Source organism: Malaya genurostris, chromosome 3, assembly GCF_030247185.1.
Source record: "Malaya genurostris strain Urasoe2022 chromosome 3, Malgen_1.1, whole genome shotgun sequence".
NCBI classification, from domain to species: domain Eukaryota; kingdom Metazoa; phylum Arthropoda; class Insecta; order Diptera; family Culicidae; genus Malaya; species Malaya genurostris.
In genome coordinates, this window is record NC_080572.1 from 252,631,340 (window position 1) to 252,652,635 (window position 21,296).

Genomic DNA, 21,296 nt, shown 5'->3' on the forward strand with positions numbered 1-21,296 from the left:
GATATAAAGAACTGGAGCTGATGGAAATGCCATCTTGGAATTCTGAACCACCTCAAATATCGTATTCCGACATCTACTCATCAAACTCGTTCCGAAAATACTGATATTGTAATAGTTTCCATGGAATATTAATGAGTCGGAAATCATTTTCATTGTATGTAAAAACCTCTTTTTACGTAAAAATTTTTACGTTATTTGGGATTTGATCTGTAAAAAGAGATTACGTTGTTTGGGGTTTTATTCGTAAAAAGAGTTACATAAAAAGAGGTAACGTAAAAAAAGTTTACGTACACGTAGGTTTGGGTGTATTATGACGATAAATTTGAATAGTTTTGAGCCCAACTTTGATTTTTTTTTGGTATTGTAAACTAAATTTTGTTTGGATATCCTTAACGGGTAAAATTCTAAAAACTCATCACTCTTAGTCGGAAGTTGGAGTCGAGCAATTCCAGAAATGCTTCGCAGATCATCAGGCGCGACCTTCTCCGATTTGGATGACATTTTGCACATGGCTTCAGTATGGCAAACCATAAGTTTTGAACCGATGAAGAGGTCAATCCGACTCACGACTGATTTTAAAAAAGGGCGTATGTATTTTTGCATTTCACAAAAATTGCCTTTTTCAAATCGTTGTAACTCGGAAACCGTTAATTCTACAAAAATGGCGTCCAGGAAGTTCTAGGGAATCGATTGGACACTCTAAAAAATATATACACTGAAAAACTTTTTGATCTTTTTCTCAATAATTACAAAATAATCCGAAAAAGTTAAATTTAAAAAAATCAGGATTATAATTTTTTGTTGATAATTTTTATTTTAAAGCTGTTATTAAAACCTACAGATTGATGGCTATTCCATCCCATTTCGAATATATCTGTAAATTGTTTTAGCTGTAACTTCTTCATTTTTCAAAAGGCACGGATTTTTTTTATATTTAATTTTTTTGGGTCATTTTGAAATAATTTTTTTTTCCAGTGTATATTTTTTAGAGTGCCTACAACTTTTTCCTGGACGTCATTTTTGTACGATTACCGGGTTCCGAATTACAACGAGAAGAACTTGATCATTTGCATGCACCCGTAAACTGTTTTAGCTGTAACTTCTTCATTTTTCAAAAGGCACGGATGGGATAGCCATCTGTAGGTCAATCTGTAGCTTTTATTAACAGCTTTAAAATAAAAATTAACAAAAAAAATCCTGATTTTTTCTATTTAACTTTTTCGGATTATTTTGTAATTATTGAGAAAACAAATCAAAAATGGTTTTCAGTGTATATTTTTTTAGAGTGCTTAATCAATTCCCCACAACTTCTTCCTGAACGTCATTTTTGTACAATTAACGGTTTCCGAGTTACAACAATTTGAAAAAGGCAATTTTGGTGAAATGCAAAAATACATACGCCCTTTTTAAAAATCAGTCCTGAGTCGGATTAACCTCTCCATCGGTTCAACACTTATGGTTTGCCATACTGAAGACATGTGCAAAGTTTCATCCAAATCGGAGAAGGTCGATTCTGATTTTGTCACTTTTTCGTCTACTCATTCCTGGAATTGCTCAGTCGGATAAAATTCACCAGTTGTGTACGTCATTTATTTTAAATTTTTGTTTATGAAAACGATACCGGAAATCGTAATTCGAAAATCGGTGTAACCGAAGTCAATTGAATTCACCTAAAGAATTGTAAACCGTTTCGTTTGATTCGATTTTTTTTAAATCTGCGTAGCCATCTTTGATCAATCGTAGTGTGTTCAAAATAAAACTGTTGGGATCCTCCCAGGATCGAAAACCGAGCATCGTTAAAACTGAAATAAGTTTATTTGGTCATCGACTATCAAATTCCAGAAACCCGATAAATTGACATTTTTACAAAAAATTTTATGGGATCGTAAGATCTTTCATTTGAATATTAGATGGAGGAAATCTACGAAAAAAAGAAAGCCATTATTTCAAATTCGTTACGCGTATCATCCTGTAGCTCCGGAACCAGAAGTCGGAAACAAATTTCATCGGTTAAGCAGTTTCTTGGAAAAGTTTGGAGTTTGGTACAAGTGAAATTCAAAAGCAGGCTATAGCCTATCTAAGTTTGTGAACATTCGTCCAGCCAACTCCGAGAAAAGCGACTACATGTTTTTGTAATATACACACAAAAACTGACATTTGATAATCTTGAAGAACTGATTCGAACGGTATATGACGATCGATTCTAAAGGCAAAAAAGTTCCATCTCCCTGCAAAAATGTCACGAAAAAGGATGCCAATGCTGTACACAATTTTTCAAGTGGGTATTACAAATAGTGTTTCATTTTGCTTCCAAAAATCGCTTTTTTTATTTAATAATATAAGTTTAAATGCACACGCTTAAGCTCTAAGATACCGAGGGCTTTTTCAAATTATAAAATTATTTACTTAATACTAGTATAATTTCAACTATCGAGTTAATGTCGCATTGGGGTAACGGTGATCTACTCTGGAGAATTCTGCCTCTAGATGATAATCTGCAATGGTTGGGGGTTGGAGCTTATCTCGATGACGTTGACACATATCGATGGTGGCCGCATCCTTCTGTCCGTGTGGATCCGCGGGAAATACCTGCTGGTCATCGTCAAGTGCGGCTCTGTTGGTAATTTTGTAGATAAGAAAAAGGGAAACAGTCAGAAGTAATCATGCATAAAATGGATTTCACAGGGGGGAGAAATGAAGGAAACAAGAATCCACTTGTAGATTGATGTTTTTCAAGTACCAGATTCAAGTAGATGAGAAGCATATATGAACTATCCCGACTCGCCAACACATCCCGAACCGGAACCTCAGGCGGTCTACGAAACATCGCTTTATCATGAAGTGCTCAAAACTCGTTTTACTGGGATAGAAAGGAAAAGTTACTTTCAGAAAAATCTCCGTTAGAAATAGACGGATCGGAATCTGCTTTATATTTGAAATCAATTGAAACAGATATTTTCAAAAAACTACAAATTTTGACATAACTCTGTCTTTAACAAGGGATCAAAGGAAAAAAACAAAAAAAATAGCGTTCTGGCTGACAGAAAGACCATTCATTTGCAACTAGTCCGATCATAATCGGCCCAGACATCTCTGATATTTACGCCTCCTACTGCTATACACACATACAGGCGCACATACAGACATTTGCTTTGTTTGTCGAGCTGAATCGATTGGTATACGATACTAGGCCCTGCGGGCCCCAGAAAAATTTTTCATAGTTTGAGTACATTCTAATATTTGTAGAATATTAGAAAATTCTTAAAAATCATTGAAGAAATTTATGGTAATAAAACTACATTTTAGGCCTTAGTGAAGCAAGTTAGCTAGAACAGTTAATAGAATTATTTGAACGCTTCAGCTTTTTTGTTTAATTTAATTCGATAAAAAATGCTTTATATCTCGACACCAATCCATTCTAAAGAGTTCATGTGTTCGACGTGTTCTCTTGTGATAATATGGTCTACAACTTCTCTGAAGAAATGAGTTCTCTATCACGCAACGCATTCCGGGTCAGGCGTTGTTTTGAGCCGCTCCTAACATGGAGAACTGACGCTCTTTTTCCCCATTGCTGTCAGACTCAGGTTAAACGTTATATAGCTTCAGACGTCAATCTGTAGTATGGCATTACATTACATTGATTTCATTCTATAATACATATGACATTTCCTAAAATGAACGTAAATATTAATCTAGATAACATATTGAATTATAATATTGTTGGAGACTATCTGTTAATTATTATTTGAAGTTATATACGAAACATAGAACTATCTTGTTTAACCAATATTGGTCCAAACACCGATCAGTAAGCTTTTTTTCTGTAAATTCATGGAAGAAGATGACTGGGGGTAAAACAGAATATAGTTTTTTGTGGTGAATCTTATTAAAAACAATCCATTTATATAATTTATGAGCATATCAGGAATACCTTCCGATTGGTCGAATTGAATTTTTTCCTGAGTTTCACAGTTAGTTTTCGAGGTAAAGTAAGAAAAAAGGGGAATTGGAGCAAAATGGGCGTGATAGTGAATTTTGCGGATCTTCTAATTATCATAAATCGATTCTACGGAAAAATTTGCATAAGAAATACTAGCTTTGAAAATACATCCTTAGGTTTTAATAAAATTATTGAGCAAAGTCGCATTTTTGATCATTTTTTCCCCACTGTGCAATGCCACAGTATTCAATTATCGAATTTGAGAATACCATTTGTAAAATGAGTTTAAACATATCCACTATTTGTGATATTTCTCATTGCGTTATTTACAGGGTTTTATTAAAAATCACTATCTGAGCTTGGTTTTCTTTCGATATTGATTTTGCTCTTGTCGTTTTAAACATTTTGAACAGAGTTTTAAAGCAGCAATTCTAATGAAAATTCTGTGCAATCCTCCAATTGTCAAATGGTCTAAATTGCCGTAATGTTTTCTGCAATTTGAAGCAGGTGGGCTTCGAAGTCATTGGAGCACATTTTCAAGTGTCGATGCATCGAACTTGAGTTAAAAAAATAGTTGTTGCACTTGTCACAATGTTTGTATTATAATATTTCAATAGAATAAATAAATGATAATTCTAAGAAATTATTCAGGAATCATTCATAAATGTGTTGCCATACAAATACGTACATTAAAATGTAGAATGATGAATAGAAAACTAAACGCTTTCCCCAAGTGAGTCCAAACTTTTGCAGGGCATTGTAGCTTTCTATCTACTTCAGATTTTTATTTCTAGGAAGAGCTTCATATCATCGGCAAATATCAAAATTATTATAGCAGGTGAAATATGTCATTCAAAAATAAAATAAATAAGAAAGGCCCTAGATGAGAACCTTGTGGAACTGTGGTTGAAGTCAGATCAGTCAGATACGACCCCGAGCCATAGGAGTAGCTCAGGGCCAGTTCCTATTTTTTAGTAATTTGAATAATAACATAGGTATATCAATTCGTTCAAATGCTTTGCTAAAGTCATTACAGAGACCTTTTTATGGTTGCCCTTATCCATTACAGCCAGTGAGTAATTTACGAATTCGAGTAAATTTGTATTAATCGAGCGACTTTTTTTTTTATTTTGTAAGAAAGATTCATGACATCCTGTGTCTTTACACTGCGTTATCGCCCAGTGGCGTAGATCCAAGAAAATCATTTATTCAATAGTAACATATTTGAAGGCACACTGCTTAAGCTCTTAGATGCCAAGGGCATAGAACGACTTTTATAAGCCCTTGTTGCATGTTACTGATTCTATTTTAAACTTGATAAAACATTTTTCACTGTTTGTCGCTGATGCAGGAGATAATTTCAGTTCCTCGATAATTACACACATTAGCTTTTTTTTCTCGTTTGAATATCCGCAAGAAAAAAAAATTAAGTAAGGTCGACCTCATTTGTTCAGAGTATTCCAAAGTTTGACGAAAATAATCAAGAATGAGAATTTTTTAAGGCACTCTACAATTTATCTAAAGCTTCTTGGCTGCTCTACAATTTATCTAAATCTTTTGTCTTTATTACTTAAAATAAATTTGGAATGAGGACTAAAATTGTGAAGGTAAGACACCCAAAGAATCTGTTTACAGCAGTCTATCCCTTTTTCACAGAAACCGTCCAACCCGTTTTACTCCACAAAATTTCTTCTGTTGGTCTTTTGGATAGAAATGGCCCACATTTTCGAAGCAGATTAAATGTGACCTTCTGAAACCATGTTGTGTAGAAAGCTCTGACTGTTGATATTTTGAATCTTGATATCGGAAAAGTGAATATTACATGCTTTGTAATGATAATGGTGACTATGTTGGCAATGTTTTCTATCGAAAATATCACTATTTGAATATTGAATACGATTAACTCGATTCAGATTATCATATTCGAGTTCCTTCTATAAATTTGACCATTTTGCTGTAACCTCCTCTTTGTCACATAACAAATAGTTACGTTTCGTATGTCTTTTTCCCACTATGAGAGATTGACTAAAAGGATGCCTTTAGACACGAACCAACCGTCGGCAGAAAGTCTATTTAATGAAAACTAAGCTAAAGTGGAAGTATAATTACAATACTTTGCGGATATAATAAAACAACCTCTACCGTTGTAAATCCCACTCGCTGCACCCACTTCGTTTAACAACAGATACTTGAGATGTATTGTGAAAGAATTTAGAAAGCTTCCCCTACCAACGTTTCTAAACAGCCTGTCTGTAGTTTCCTCCTATTCACGTTTCTTTTTTTTTCAATCACCCTACAAAAATTATCTAGCCTTTATAGCAAGCGGAAGCTTGAAAGCTTCCTCTATTTTATGTCCAACGCTCAAACCCTACAACCCAGATAGGAAGAGCATCCCTTCAACCGGTTTTGGTTTGTGTCGAGCATAGCTCACAGGCGACAGAGAAGGATAATTGGTTCGTGCTGACATCTGTTAGAGACTAGGACAAATCTGAACACACAATTCATACGTTACTTGTTTTTTATTGCATGAAACTTGAATGACAGCAACCTCCCGAATTTCATTAGAAAATATTTCCAGTTAGTTCCATGTTTGTCGTGCAGATTTCCGAATAAATCATCAAGTCGAAAAGATTCAATGTATCCAGACATGAAAAGATCAGTTGCTGTTTTTGTTAAAGTACAGGTCCGTACCCAGGATTTCGTTTCGGGAGGGGCCCAAAGATAAAAAAAATAATGTTACTGTAGATTGCTGATGTACCTAATTCTCGGTTTCCCTTTTACGGGTGTTTTTAACATACACTTTTAACTTTTCCACTGGAACTGTTATTGTATTACATTTTCCTTACGGTTACTGTCTTGTTATTTCTGTAACACATGTCTGAGACCTTCTAAATAATTATATATTTGTTCTTGATTTCGGGAGGGGCCAGGGCCCCTCGGGCCCCCCTCTGGGTACGTGACTGGTAAAGTATATCACTATTAAAATGCTTGCAATATATGTTGGTAAAAACAATTCTTTTAAATTTCAAATGGATCTGACTTCCAATTGCGGCATTAAAGAGGTATGGGTGAGAAACCACACTTTTACATCTATAAAAGAAGATGTACAGACAGTCACGTACCCAGAGGGGGTGCCCGAGAGGCCCTGGCCCCTCCCGAAATCAAAAACAAATATATAATTATTTAGTAGGTCTGAAACATGTGTTACAGAAATAACAAGACAGTAACCGTAAGGAAAATGTAATACAATAACAGTTCCAGTGGAAAAGTTAAAAGTGTATGTTAAAAACACCCGTAACAGGCACACCGAGAATTAGGTACATAAGTAAACCTGGGTACGGGCCTATGTACACATGAGCTAATTTGTAATAAATAATTAGTAACTTCATTAATTATTCATTTCATATGACTCAAAAATTCTTCAATTCATTGGTTATACTAGTTGATGGCAAGTCGAAAGAGCAATCAAGATTTTAAACAATTGAGTCTCTGTTTTTTTAGACTGAACGCATAAAAATCGCTCGACTGTATAAAGAGCTACGAATTTTTGAAAAAAGAGATTTCGATAAAAAACGCTACCCGAGCGCTTAGATGTGAAAAATTGCTGAATTGTTTATAAGGTTTATAATGATCGATCGACGGTATTATTGATCAAATATTGCGTTATTACGATTGCACATTAATTGTGAATTTGTATGACAACAGATCGTTACTGTTGAATAGAAAAAATAAAACATCAATTGTTTAAAATTTTGTTTACCTTGTTACACATTAACAGTTCAAACAATCTTAAAGGCTGTCCCAGAAAGTATGGACGCACTTTGATTTCGCTGTAAATAATTCACAAGTGTTAGATATTCAATTTTTTTTCGATATACTGATAATATTAGACTACAACAACAGAATATTATTCTCAACATTTGCTACTTAGCCATTGTAGACTAGCTGGCGCACCTTCTTGCGAACGTTCCTAATTAAATTCCGTACAGACTTCTTGGCGACAAGTTTTGACACTTTTTTCCAATCTTTTTCGAACTGTTGAATGGTTTCGGCTGCCAAGACATGTTTCCTAAGATGTGCCTTCGTTAATGCCCAAAATTCCTCAATTGGTCGAAGTTGTGGGCAATTTGGTGGATTCATGTATTTTGGGACGAAAGTGACATTTTTGGTAGTGTACCATTCTACCGTTGATTTCGAGTAGTGGCAAGAAGCAAGATCTCTGGCCAGAAGACAACAGGATCCTTGTCGCTTCGAATCATGGGTAGAAGTCGTTTTTGTAAACATTCCTTAATGCATATTTGGCTGTTCATTGAATCAGTGGTGATGAAGGGTTTCGAAATCTTACCGCAGCTACAAATTGCTTGCTAGACCATAGCTTTCTTACCAAATTTTTCGACTTCAATCGATGTCTCGGACTGTTTTAACACTTGCCCTTCTCGCACCGTAAAATATTGTGGTCCCGGTAAGGATTTTCACGTAGATTTCGTCGTCCATGATTATGCAGTTCAAATTTCCAGCAAGAATCGTATTGTACAGCTTTCGAAACCTCGGCCTGATCGATGCTTCTTGTTTCGGACTACGTTTTGGTTGTTTCTGCTTCTTATAGGTTCGAAGATTCAAACGTTCTTTAGCACGAAGAACATTTGACTTCGAATTGCCCACTTTTTTGGCCACATCCCGAACTGAAACCTCCTTCTTTTGCTCGAACGCCTTCAGTATACGTTTATCCAACTGAGGGTTAGCGGGACCTTTTTGCCTTTCTCTATAGAAAGGTATTAGAATTGCTGGAAAAACCGACTTTCGAACGGAACCTCAGAGACCCATAGAGTTATATACCATTCGACTCAGTTCGACGAGATCGGAAAATGTCTGTGTGTGTGTGTGTGTGTGTGTGTATGTGTGTGTGCACTTTCCGAAGATATTTGAACGCGCTCAATTTTCTCAGAGATGGCTGAACCGATTTTAACAAATTTGGGCTCGTTTGAAAGCTACTGTCGGCCCATTGATCGAGTTCGAAGATCAAATGGCTGTGACTTTTGGTTCCGGAGATATGATTGTATAAGTGACGTAACCGACAAAAAGCGTTGTATTTGAACGCGCTCAATTTTCTCAGAGATGGCTGAACCGATTTTAACAAACTTGGGCTCGTTTGAAAGCTACTATCGGGCCATTGATCAAGTTCGAAGATCAAATGGCTGTGACTTTTGATTCCGGAGATATGATTGTATAAGTGACGTAACCGACAAAAAGCGTTGTATTTGAATGCGCTCAATTTTCTCAGAGATGGCTGAACCGATTTTAACAAATTTGGGCTCGTTTGAAAGCTACTGTCGGCCCATTGATCGAGTTTGAAGATCAAATGGCTGTGACTTTTGGTTCCGGAGATATGATTGTATAAGTGACGTAACCGACAAAAAGCGTTGTATTTGAACGCGCTCAATTTTCTCAGAGATGACTTAACCGATTTGAACAAACTTGGGCTCGTTTGAAAGGTACTATCGGGCCATTGATCAACTTCGAAGATCAAATGGCTGTGACTTTTGGTTCCGGAGATATGATTGTATAAGTGACGTAACCGACAAAAATCGTGCTATTTGAACGCGCTCAATTTTCTCAGAGATGGCTGAACCGATTTTAATAAACTTGGGCTCGTTTGAAAGCTACTGTCGAGCCGTTGATCAGGTTCGAAGATCAAATGGTTGTGACTTTTGGTTCCAGATATATGATGGTATAAGTGACGTAACCGACAAAACACGTTGATTTTTACCGCTCTTATATATATAAGGGTGCCAAAATTTTAGAATCACCTCTATTTTCGTTAAACTCTAGTGCTCAAAAGTTTAAGCACCTCGAAAAAAGCCTTCATGCAAAATTTGACCTAAATCGGACATGCGTAAGGGGTGCTGCCCGGTGGTAAAGGTTTGACAATTTTCGACCTTGAAAAAGCACCATAGGGGGGAGTACATGAAATTTCCAAAATCGAAATTTTTTTTGATGCCGAAACTCTTAAAACTGCATGAAACATCGAAATTTAGTGTTATCTCGAAAAAAAAATTTTTTGAAAAAATCAACTTTCTGGGACTTAGAAAAATTTTCATATTTTTTCTAAGTCCCAAAAAGTCGACTTTTTCAAAAAATTTTTTTTTCGAGATGACACTAAATCTCGACGTTTCATGCAATTCTAAGCCTTTTGGCATCAACAATTTTTTTCGATTTCGAAAATTTCATGTACTCCCCCCTATGATGATTTTTCAAGATATATGAAAATTCCACTGAATGGACTAAGAAGGCTTTTTTAGATTAGCATCACTGATTATAAATAGGCAACGCAAATGTCAAGCACTGGTTTGGAAAAATGATGCTGACTGTGTGACATAAACACTGAAGCATGCTTTTGTGAACTACTCGAATCAATCTGAATCAATTGGTGTCAAAATTAGTATTCAAAATTATTTAATAAAAGTATGAAACATATTTTCATGAGACTGTTATGAAAGAAGAGAAAGGCATTATCACACCACTATGTGGATTAAGAAGGGTTTTTTAGATTAGTTTCACTGTTCTCATACAAATAGGCAACGCAAATGCCAAGCACTAGTTTGAAAAAGTGATGCAGACTGTGTGACATAAACACTGAAGCATGCTTTTGTGAACTACTCGAATCAATCTGAATCAATTGGTGTCGAAATCTGTATCCGAACATATTTAATAAAAGTAATAAAATATAGTAAAATAGTAATAGTAATAAAATATAATAAAAGTAATAAAAATACTAATACAAATTATTAAAAGAAATATATTTTTATGAGACTATTATGAAAGACGAGAAAGGCATTATCACACCACCAGTGGTGGTAAAGCATCGATTCCGAACACGCAAAACGTGTTCGTTCCGAACCAAAAAAGCGAACCACCATCGCGAGTATGAATTTGCCGATACCATCGTTCGAGCGAGCATCGCCGAACCAAGAAGCGATGCTGATGGTGAAAGAACCGCCGCTTTAGTTTGTGAGCCTATCGTTACTAGTATGTTCATGAACATCCGATTCGAGTACTATAGGCTGTTGCTTCGGATGAACCGAACTTTGTCAGCTGCGGCTGAACGTTTCAGTTTTTTGGGTAGCTTAGCAGAGTATGGTAATTTTGTACATTTCCAGTGAGCGTAGGGTAGCTCAATATGATAAATTGAAAATGTTTTATCATTTGCAAATTCGATATTGAATAAATTGGTGAGTCAATAGCAATTAAAATTGAGTAATTTTGGGCATTTACAACGAGCGTAGGGTGCCTGTATATGGAAAATAGAAATTTTTTTGACTAATCTCATTTCGATGCTCTATTGATTAGTGAATAAATAGCAGTTCGAATTGGATAATTTTTTACATTTTCAGCGAGCGGGGGTGGCGCAATATGAAAATTTGTAAATTTTTTGATTTCTGCTAATTTGATGTTTTATTAAATATTGATTCAAAAGCAATTAAAATTTAACAATTTTGGACATTTTCTGTGACCGTAGGGTGGTTCTATTTGAAAAATCGACAAAAATTGTATGTTAGACTAATTCGATGGTCTGTTGATTCTGGAAATAAATTTTTACATTTTTATCGAGCGTAGGGTGGTGCAATATGAAAATTTGCATATATTTAGACTTTTGCTGATTTCATGTTTCATTTAAAAGTGAATCAAGAGCAATGTAAATTTGATAATTTTGGACATTTTCGACGAGCGTAGGGTGGTGCTATTTGGAAAATTTTAAAAATTTTGACTAATGTCGATTCAATGTCCTATTAATTGATGAATCAATAGCAGTTCCAATAGGATTTCCAATTTACAGCGAGCGTAGTGTGGTTCTATTTGAAAAATGTTAGTATTTGAATTTGCAGATCCGATGCTTTATTGATTGATGAATGAATTAAATTCGAATAGAATAATTTTATTCATATCTTGTGGGCGTGGAATGGCTTAATATAAAAATTTGGGAATACTTTACCTTTTGCTAATTCAATGTTTAATAGATAGCAATTGGAATATTAGAATTTTAAGCATTTTATTCGGTGGTAAGGCAGTTTTATATGAGAAATTGTGAACTATTTTTACAAATCGGATGCTGTATTGATTAATATATAAATAGTAGTGGTGGTGAACCATCGGATTTAAACATGCAAATCGTCGAAGTGCCTGTGATTTTGATTGTAATTTTTAACGCGCTATTACTTTGCTCATCAACTGAAATAGAATTTAGTTTTGATGCTGTAGGTAGGCATTTCATCGAACCATAAATAATGAAACTACGCATCGAATAGAGCTCAATTGACCTTCGCCGATGGTCTGCCAACTGAATGGTTTGGTACATATTGCTCCGCCGAATAGCAAGCGAACTTTACCATAAACCGAATGAACAGCTTTTGCATATTTTTGCTAGGAAAACATTTCTAAACAAATATGTATAAAGCATTGGTGCTCGGTTCCCGCTTTACCGTTGGCATGAAATTGTAAGTAGTTTAAAAATTACAATTTCTATATTAAGAATATCCAAAATTAACAAACGTCGCTCGCTCGCTAGAAACGTCCAAAATCATCCAATTCTACCTGCTACTGATTCGCTCATCTATTGAACATTAAAATACCAAAAATCAATATATTTTCAAATCTTTATATTAAACCCCCTTACGATCGCTGAAAATGTTCTTATCATCATCATGAAAATCATCTTATTTGAACTGCTATTAATTCATCAATCAATAGAGCATCGAAATGACATTAGTCTAAAACTTTACCATTATACAGATAGAACCATCCTATGGTCCCTGACAATCTCAAAAATGAGCAATTTGTAATTGATATTAATCCACTATTAAATGAAACATTTCATCAGCAAAAGTCAAAATACTTACAAGTTTTCATATTGCGCCATCCTACACTCACCGAAAATGCCCAAAATTATTCAATTCGAACTGCTATTGATCCAACAATCAACAAACGATCGAATTGGTATTAATCAAAAAATTTACAATTTTTCAAATAAAAAAACCCTACGGTGGCAGATAATTTCCAAAGATTTTTTACTATTTAATAAATCATCGAATTAGTAAAAAAATCCAAATTTTCAAATTTCACCACTCTACGCTCTCTGAAAATGTCTAAAATTATCCAAGTCGAACTTCTATTGATTCAACAATCAATAGAACATCAAATTTAAATGCGCTCGTTGAAAATACCTGAAATTACTTAATTTTCTTTGTTATTGACTCACCAGTTTATTAAACATCGAATTTGCAAGAGTAAAAAAAATCCCTTTTCATATTGAGCCACTCTACGATTGCTGAAATTTTCCGAAATATGAAATTCTTATTGTTATAGATTCTATAACCAAAACCATAAAATTAGCAAAAGATCCAAAACTTACTATTTTCCATATCGAGCCACCCTACGCACACTGTAAATGTCCAAAATAATACCATTTGAATTGCTATTGATCGATTTATCAATCGAACAAAACAATTATTTTTTTGTGCTGATCACGTGTGCATTGATAATTTCAAAACCAGGATGCGAAAATTGAAATCAACAAACCATCGTATCGAAGGCAGTTTACTCGGCCCTCGCCGATGGTCCGTCAACCGAACGGTTCGAATCAGATTGCTTCGCCAAACACCGAGCACAGAACACCTTCGCATTAACCGAGGGAATAGTTTTCGAACCTATCGCATGCATACGCTCGGCGAACATTTTTGAGTAAATTTGAAGAAGCATCGGCGTTCGGTTCGCAATTTACCACCACTGCACACCACTAAGTGGATTAAGAAGGGGTTTTTTCGACTCGTTTTCGGTTTATCCTCAAAGGTGTTATCCTCACCGGATTTTCTTGATTGCATTTCGCACGGTTTTTTCACTTACTCCTTCCATTTTTGCTATCTTTCTCAGTGACAGTCCGCGTTCTGTGCACCATTTGTACACAATTTTTCGACGTTGTTCTGCTGAAAGTCTACGCATTTCGAAACAAACTAATAAAAACGAATAAACAACTGCACAAGTGGTTAGAGAAGAGTGTATACAACAGAACGCAGCCATAAAAATTGATAGATTCTGAACCATTGCGAAATGGCAGCGGTTTTTGGTTGCGTTTATACTTCCTGGTACAGTCTTTATCTCTCTTGCAGACGGTCGCAGACGCGTAATTCAACTACGGTATGAAAGCCCTTTTGAATTAGTTTTATATGCAAGTGATCTCATCTGCACCTTCTTGCAGCCTTTGATGAAAAACAAGTAAGAATTATATGGAAATAACATGAAAAATTAATCTCTTTCATTGAATTGAAATGATAGGAGTAAAGTTTTTTTCGAGAAAGTTGGGTAGTTTTTGATGATGAATAACTTTGTGTAACATTAAAACGTGCTTCTTATTCCGTTTGTGTTTTTTGCGTAAATATTCTTCGATGTTTTTAGTTTTCATGAAAATATTTTAATGATCGTCGTTTTAAATGAATTGTAAATAAAATTTTGGAACTGAAAGACGAATCGAAGATAGAAATTGTATGGAAGCTGAAAATTATTCCTTTTAATCTAAACGTGCGGCAATCGATTAAGCATTCCATGGGATGTAGAAGTATACGTTCTTTGAAGTGTTTATCATTATTTATGATACTCCCAGTAACGGTATTCAGAGATCAGCATAACCCAAAATAGTTCGTATGTCCATGAATTAGTATGACCAATTAATTGAAATAGTTTTGTGTTCTATTTTGAAGAATTTTTGGTATCGTTATCTTCTATGACGGGTTGAATTTTAAAAATTTTTCACTCTATAATTTCAAAACTGGAAGTCGGAATCGGATCAAATTCACCAATTTTGTATCGGACCAAATGTTTGAAGTTGGAGCAATACCAGGTATGATAGTGAATATTGCGGATCTTCTAGCTATCATCAATCGATTCTAAGGGTTCTTGGGTGTTTATAAAACTATTGAGCGAAGTCGCGTTTTGGATCGTTTTTCCCCACTGTGCACTGTGCGATGCAATGTTCGATTTCAGGAGGAGCTAATTATAAGATATGGAAAACCTTAGAAAACTTCAGCTGCTGTTGCATTCTTCTACTCACCCAACTATTCGTTGAGGCCATCATTTTCACGATTTGATACATTCATGCCTAGAACAGGTACCTCAGTGCTATATACGGTGGACCTAATTTTCAATTTATTAGAACCACTTAGAGACTTCAACTTAGCTGTTTTCATTTTAATTAATGAAATTTTTGTTCTTTTACAGGAGTAATGGTAAATAATTTGTTTAAAAATAAACACTCTGCTAAGCCGACATTTTGTCTAATAACAATAACAAACATACAGTCGGAATCTTCAAAATAAAAACTTCTCAGATACTTCCCAAAGCTTCAATTGTGATGTCGGTGAATACTTTTTCGTTATTCTAATCGCTATCAATGTACTACTGATTCTAGATTGTATCAAAATATTTTATTAACAAAAATCTTAACCATACAAAACAAGCTATTCCCGGTACTATCCCGTTAAGTGCAGTACACCTGACACTGCACCACCAGCTTGCCGTGGTGATACGAACCCAACGAGATGGTGGTAAGTGCTGTTGATCCGACACCACCGGAAGTGACGGTGGCCATGAAAGGATGCAGTGGTAGGTTGTTCCAGCATCGTATGAACGTGATGGCGGTCTAGATATGAAAATTAAACCCCAGCTTAGTATGATCAACCCGGAAGGTTAAAAACGATAGAAAGGCATGTGTCATTACTTACGGCGGGTGTGAATGAAAACACTTTCGACGCTATCCGAATCAGACTCCAAACATTGATGGAATCGGAAAAGCAGATCGTGTTGGTTGCCGCGAGCGTTCCCCAGGTATACTCATTGACGTAATTATTGCCCTGGGCTTGAACAACCACCAGGACCCGAGGTTGACTTACGAGGATTCCCAGCAGGATAATAACGAAACCGGAACGGGTGTAAAACGGAAACATGTTCCGGTGAGACTTACTTACTGTATCAAACTGGTGAAAGTGTTTTTATTCGGCACGACTATTTATACTTTCATAAGCCTTAAGCTTGTCTCAACTCACATAATTTCCGTTTTCCAATATGAGTAGTGCTCGGGGTACTGTTACTTTCTCCGAAAATGTAAGTTAACTGAAATGCTTCAAAATTCGATCAAAAATAACGAAAAGTACTCCACTCAGCATCTCTAATTGTTGTAATCCTTATCAAGCAGAATGCATTCTGTTAAAAGTTTCGATCAAATGTTCAACGTTGCTGCATATGGTGCAACCACGGTATGTTTTGCACTTTCTCCCAAGATGCCAAATAAATATACAACTGGATTATTACATTTCCGACCGCAAAACTCTCTCTTTTTTTCGGTAAAATAATTTTAGCTGAAATGCTTCGAATTCTGTTTAGCAGATAAGCAAATCCAGTTCAACAAGTGACAGGGACCGGTATCCCGTATCGTGCCACGCCGTAACGAAGACACGCAGTAATAAAGTTTATAAATATGCTCTCACTTTGCTTGGGCAGAATTTTGTCCACCGGCGGAACTCAACTGAACAAGATGCGTTTTGTGATAGTGGTTTACCTCGTTGCCGTAGGCTTTCTGGGCCCGTTCTGTCCGAAAGGTTCGGAAGCACAAATGACCGGAAACCTTTTCCCGGCCAGTGAATTTGTGTGGGGAACCTACTCCAACGCCTACACCGTCTGCTACTCAAACACCGTCAATCGGCACCTCTTCAGTCTTGTTCCGGTGTCGCAGATTTTCTCATTCACGCCAACGGTAAGTCCAATGGAGTAGTCTTAGTTATTTGTCTAAAATATGTGCTTTTACATTTCAGGCTGCCCAATTGACGGTACGTTATATTCGAGTGTGGACGGATAATTATCACCCCTTCTATGCGACGGTCACTACCGGAGGAGTCGGAACGGCCAATCCAACGGTGACTACCGTGCAGGTCTCCTCGATTCACGCAGGTAAACTCTATGCTAATATTCAAATTTTGTGTGGTTAAAATTGAAAATAAATTTGTGTTTGTTTACTGTGTTTTACTTTTGAATACTTTTAATCAGAAAGAACAGATTTTTATTTAGCAGTCTTTAAATGCCATTTCAAAGTTTTTCAGAAATTTTGATTTACTATTCAATGGATAAGTAGCTGAAAAGTGATTTCGCGATATTTTCATCTATTTGCTCAACAACTTTCGTGGGGTTGCCATGGTAAAGACTGTCCCAGAAAGTATGGACGCAACCAAAAACCGCTGCCATTTCGCAATGGTTCAGAATCTGTCAATTTTTATGGCTGCGTCCTGTTGTTTACACTCTTCTCTAACCACTCGTGCAGTTGTTTATTCGTTTTCATTAGTTTGATTCGAAATGCGTGGACTTTCAGCAGAACAACGTCGAAAAATTCTGTACAAATATTGCACAGAACGCGGACTGTCACTGAGAAAGATAGCAAAAATGAAAGGAGTAAGTGAAAAAGCCGTGCAAAATGCAATCAGGAAGTTCGGTGAGGATAACTCCTTTGAGAATAAACCGAAAACGGGTCGAAAAAAAAGGTCCTGCTAACCCTCAGTTGGATAAACGTATACTGAAGGCGTTCGAGCAAAAGAATGAGGTTTCAGTTCGGGATTTGGTAGCTAAGCTATCACCACTGCTTCAATGAACAGCGAAATATACATCAAGGAATGTTTACAAATGCGACTTCTACCCATGATTCGAACCGACAAGGATCCTGTTGTCTTCTGGTTAGATCTTGCTTCTTGCCACTACTAGAAATCAACGGTAGAATGGTATACTACCAAAAATGTCACTTTTGTCCCAAAAGACATGAATCCACCAAATTGCCCACAACTTCGACCAATTGAGTAATTTTGGGTATTAACGACGGCACATCTTAGGAAACATGTCTCGGCAGCCGAAACCATTCAACAGTTCGAAAAAGATTGGAAAAACGTGTCAAAACTTGTCGCCAAGAAGTCTGTACGGAGTTTAATGAGGAACGTTCGCGAGAAGGTGCGCCAGCTAGTCTACAATGGCTAAGTACCAAATGTTGATAATAATATTCTGTTGTTGTAGTCTAATATTATCAGTATATCGAATAGAATTTGAACATCTAATACTTGTGAATTATTTACAGCGAAATCAAAGTGCGTCCATACTTTCTGGGACAGTGGCTTATAAGTCGAAGCCCATCCTAAATTGCAATATTTATCATAGTATATTGCAACATATAATTCTGTTGTTTATGACATTATTATGTATCATGATATCATCATTACAGGGTCCGGCACTCGAAGTGTAACCAACTTCAGACCGCTCGCGCAGCTGACGCACGGGCATCAGCTCTCTAGAAATTTGTTAAATGACAGTTCGGAGTTGTATTGTTTACAAGCGCAAGAAAGCATTTTGCTAAAAGTGAACGCGAAAAAAAAATCTTGACTTGAGAGAGCGAAGGAGTTGCTTCGTTTGGCCGAAAGCGGTCAATTTCCGAACATTGTATTATTGTATTTTCTGACGAGAAAATTTTTCCAATTGAGCAATTCGTAAACTCTCAAAACGATAGGGTTTACTTGACCGACCGTTCATACGAGAATTTGAGTCATCGATTGGCCACCAGGAGGCAGCACCCGCAACAGATAATGGTTTGGGCCGCTGTAACCGCAGATGGGCGCTCTCCAATCGTTTTCATCGAGCCTAGCGTCAAGGTAAATGCGACATATTATCGGGAAAGTATTCTGGAGGTTGCTTTGAAGCCGTGGGCAGACAAACATTTCGGTGGCAGACCATGGACGTTTCAGCAGGCACCGGCACCGTCTCATAAAGCTCGAGTGAACCAAGAATGGCTGAAAAACAACGTTCCGAACTTCATCACGTCCACACAATGGCTCTCGAATTCACCAGATGCGAATCCAATGGATTATTCTCTTTGGGCCATTTTGGAGAGCAAAGTCCGAACTAAAAGATACACCAGTCTCGAGGCGCTGAAAAAAGTTATTGTCCGCGAGTGGGCCTAAATACCTGCAAGTCACATTCGGCAACTTGCGATTCGTTTTTTGACCGTCTCAAGGCCATAGTCAAGGCAAAAGGTGGTCATATCGAGCAAAAGTGAATTGATTCTCAATTTTGTATTATTTTTACACATTTTGTACTTTGAATTAAGTAAAAGTAATTTTCCAAACTGAATTTATGGCCTTTTTAATTGGTTACACTTCGAGTGCCGGACCCTGTATATATTGAATGGAATTATATTACATTACATTATAGAATTTATATTATTATTATTATTATTATTATTATTATTATTATTATTAATATTATTATTGTTATGATTAATAATAAAAAAATATTATATTTCCTGCAGTACATCGACGAAAGAAGAGCATAACTTACACTGCGACATTAACTGTTATATATTGTATCAGAGCACATATTATTTTATATTATAATTATTTATATTTTATTATGTTGAAGTGTACCATAACGTACTATATTATATTAAAACGTACTCTTCTAACAAACAAACCATCAGGTGGGTTTAAGCTGGTACATTCTTTATTATACGGCCGGATGTTCTTTCTGGGAAGCGCCGGGTCCTCAAAACCCATATTGGCCTTCTTAACAGCATTTATGTTTAAGCTATCTGATAATCAAATTCGGATCTACTGTAAGTCTACCCGCATACACTGGTAATGCCTAAACTCATTCACGACCATAAGATGTGCAGGACGAAATAAGTCAGTACAAAACAATATTTTAGCTATTGAGGTTATAAATTAAGAGAGAACCAGAAAAACATAGCAGGGTACATAAGTTTCCTATAATTTCATGGGAAATATTGTTCCCTATGATTCTTCGAAATAAATAATAGAAGAGTTGGGTTTATTATATCGTAATATAATTTATTGGTTTAATTGCTTTAATTATCAGAATAGTAGAATAAATTGTTAGTTATGGCATTCTACGAAACGATTTCATGTACTTGTGGACGTTGCACATAACACATTTATTATGTATTCTATTATCTATACATCATTTTGCACAAACTTTTTCAGTGCAATAAAGGTTGATAGTTTTTTTACTTATTCGTTCAGAAACATATTTATCGCCTTGGAAATAAGTTTTCTTTAACATTCATTTAAAAATATACATATACTACCACATACTAACCATTTCTAATACTTCTGAAACCGGATTCCGAGAACCGGAATAGCCGAAGATGCTTTGTATGCAACAAAACCTACAAATTGGAACAGTTTTGAACCTAATTAAAAAAATTCCCTCTTTCACTGTCAAAGAACTACTGGAATCCTATAAAATCATCCAGAGTGTCTTCTTACATGGCCAGTAAGTGTTGAAACTCAATTAACGTAAATAGGTCCGATAATTTCGTTCAAACTAACATCTGCCTAAAAGTGGGTATTCTTTAAAACCTCAAATGAAATGCATTACAAATGTGTGCATTGCTGTAAAGAACTTCAATTACTTGTGAGCCTCTCAAACAATTATTTTCAATAAGTAAAATTACTTAAAGTAAAAAAAAAACACTTTGCTTACTTTGTTGCCACTACTACTACTGGATCTCGCTGTATCGGAAAGGACACCTACTTTGATCCAGCAGCAGCAATCCATCTGCTCTGGCCTACGTGAGCCTCATCAACCAAATGTTGCATAAATTAGGGCTACCTGCGGTGCGGTTTCGCACCGTACGTTCAATCCGAGATTGTAATGATTTATTCTTCCGCTTTTACTTTCTTAGCTACCGGGAGCGCAGCAGATGCCTTCCTGATGTTCGATGGAAAGTAAAAGTCCGTTCCCGACGAAGTCATCCCGAGGTTTGCTCTTTGCTTTCGACTACGACCGCCGCTAAGTTATTTACATATATATGGAACTGAAGGCGTTTGCCGTTCCCCTTACGCAGCGACAGAGCCAAGCAATGTTCTTTGGGACACACGAGAAAGGCTTTCCGGATTCCAAAGGTGCACATGGAGGGACTCTCAGTCCGACCAGAAGCCTTAATTAACATATTCAATTGATTCCTGCTAGGAAAATTATAATTGAAGGTGCGTGATTCGATTTTCTGAAGAAGCTTAATGTTAATACACTCGGTTTCAAAAATATGACTCTTTCCAAGGGTCAACAACCTACAACATGCTTTGCCAGAGGGATAATTTCGTGCTCCTACCATGCAAACGAACGTGTAACGGTTTTTGAATTCAACAATAATAATAAAAAAAAACTAACTCCATTACCAAACTTAAAAACTCATTGCAGCATGTCCTCTCGCCCAAAACGGGACTTGTTTTTTTTTCTCGGTCCTACAGCGCCTACCTTCCGATAT

The 21,296-nt window shown here is 36.2% G+C and overlaps 2 protein-coding genes across 2 annotated transcripts; one reads left to right on the forward strand and one right to left on the reverse strand.

Moving 5' to 3' along the window:
* Nucleotides 1-15,396: 15,396 nt before the first annotated feature.
* On the reverse strand, nt 15,397-15,950 carry LOC131434562 (uncharacterized). The gene is made up of 2 exons (XM_058601387.1): nt 15,709-15,950; nt 15,397-15,626 (listed from the first exon to the last, which is right to left on the reverse strand). Exons 1-2 carry the CDS (start codon nt 15,928-15,930, stop codon nt 15,465-15,467), a joined length of 384 nt encoding a protein of 127 aa, XP_058457370.1. The 5' UTR covers nt 15,931-15,950; the 3' UTR covers nt 15,397-15,464.
* Nucleotides 15,951-16,502: 552 nt separating this feature from the next.
* Nucleotides 16,503-17,005, forward strand: LOC131439618 (uncharacterized). Its single transcript, XM_058610862.1, has 2 exons — nt 16,503-16,736; nt 16,795-17,005. Exons 1-2 carry the CDS (start codon nt 16,518-16,520, stop codon nt 16,966-16,968), a joined length of 393 nt encoding a protein of 130 aa, XP_058466845.1. The 5' UTR covers nt 16,503-16,517; the 3' UTR covers nt 16,969-17,005.
* Nucleotides 17,006-21,296: the final 4,291 nt, after the last annotated feature.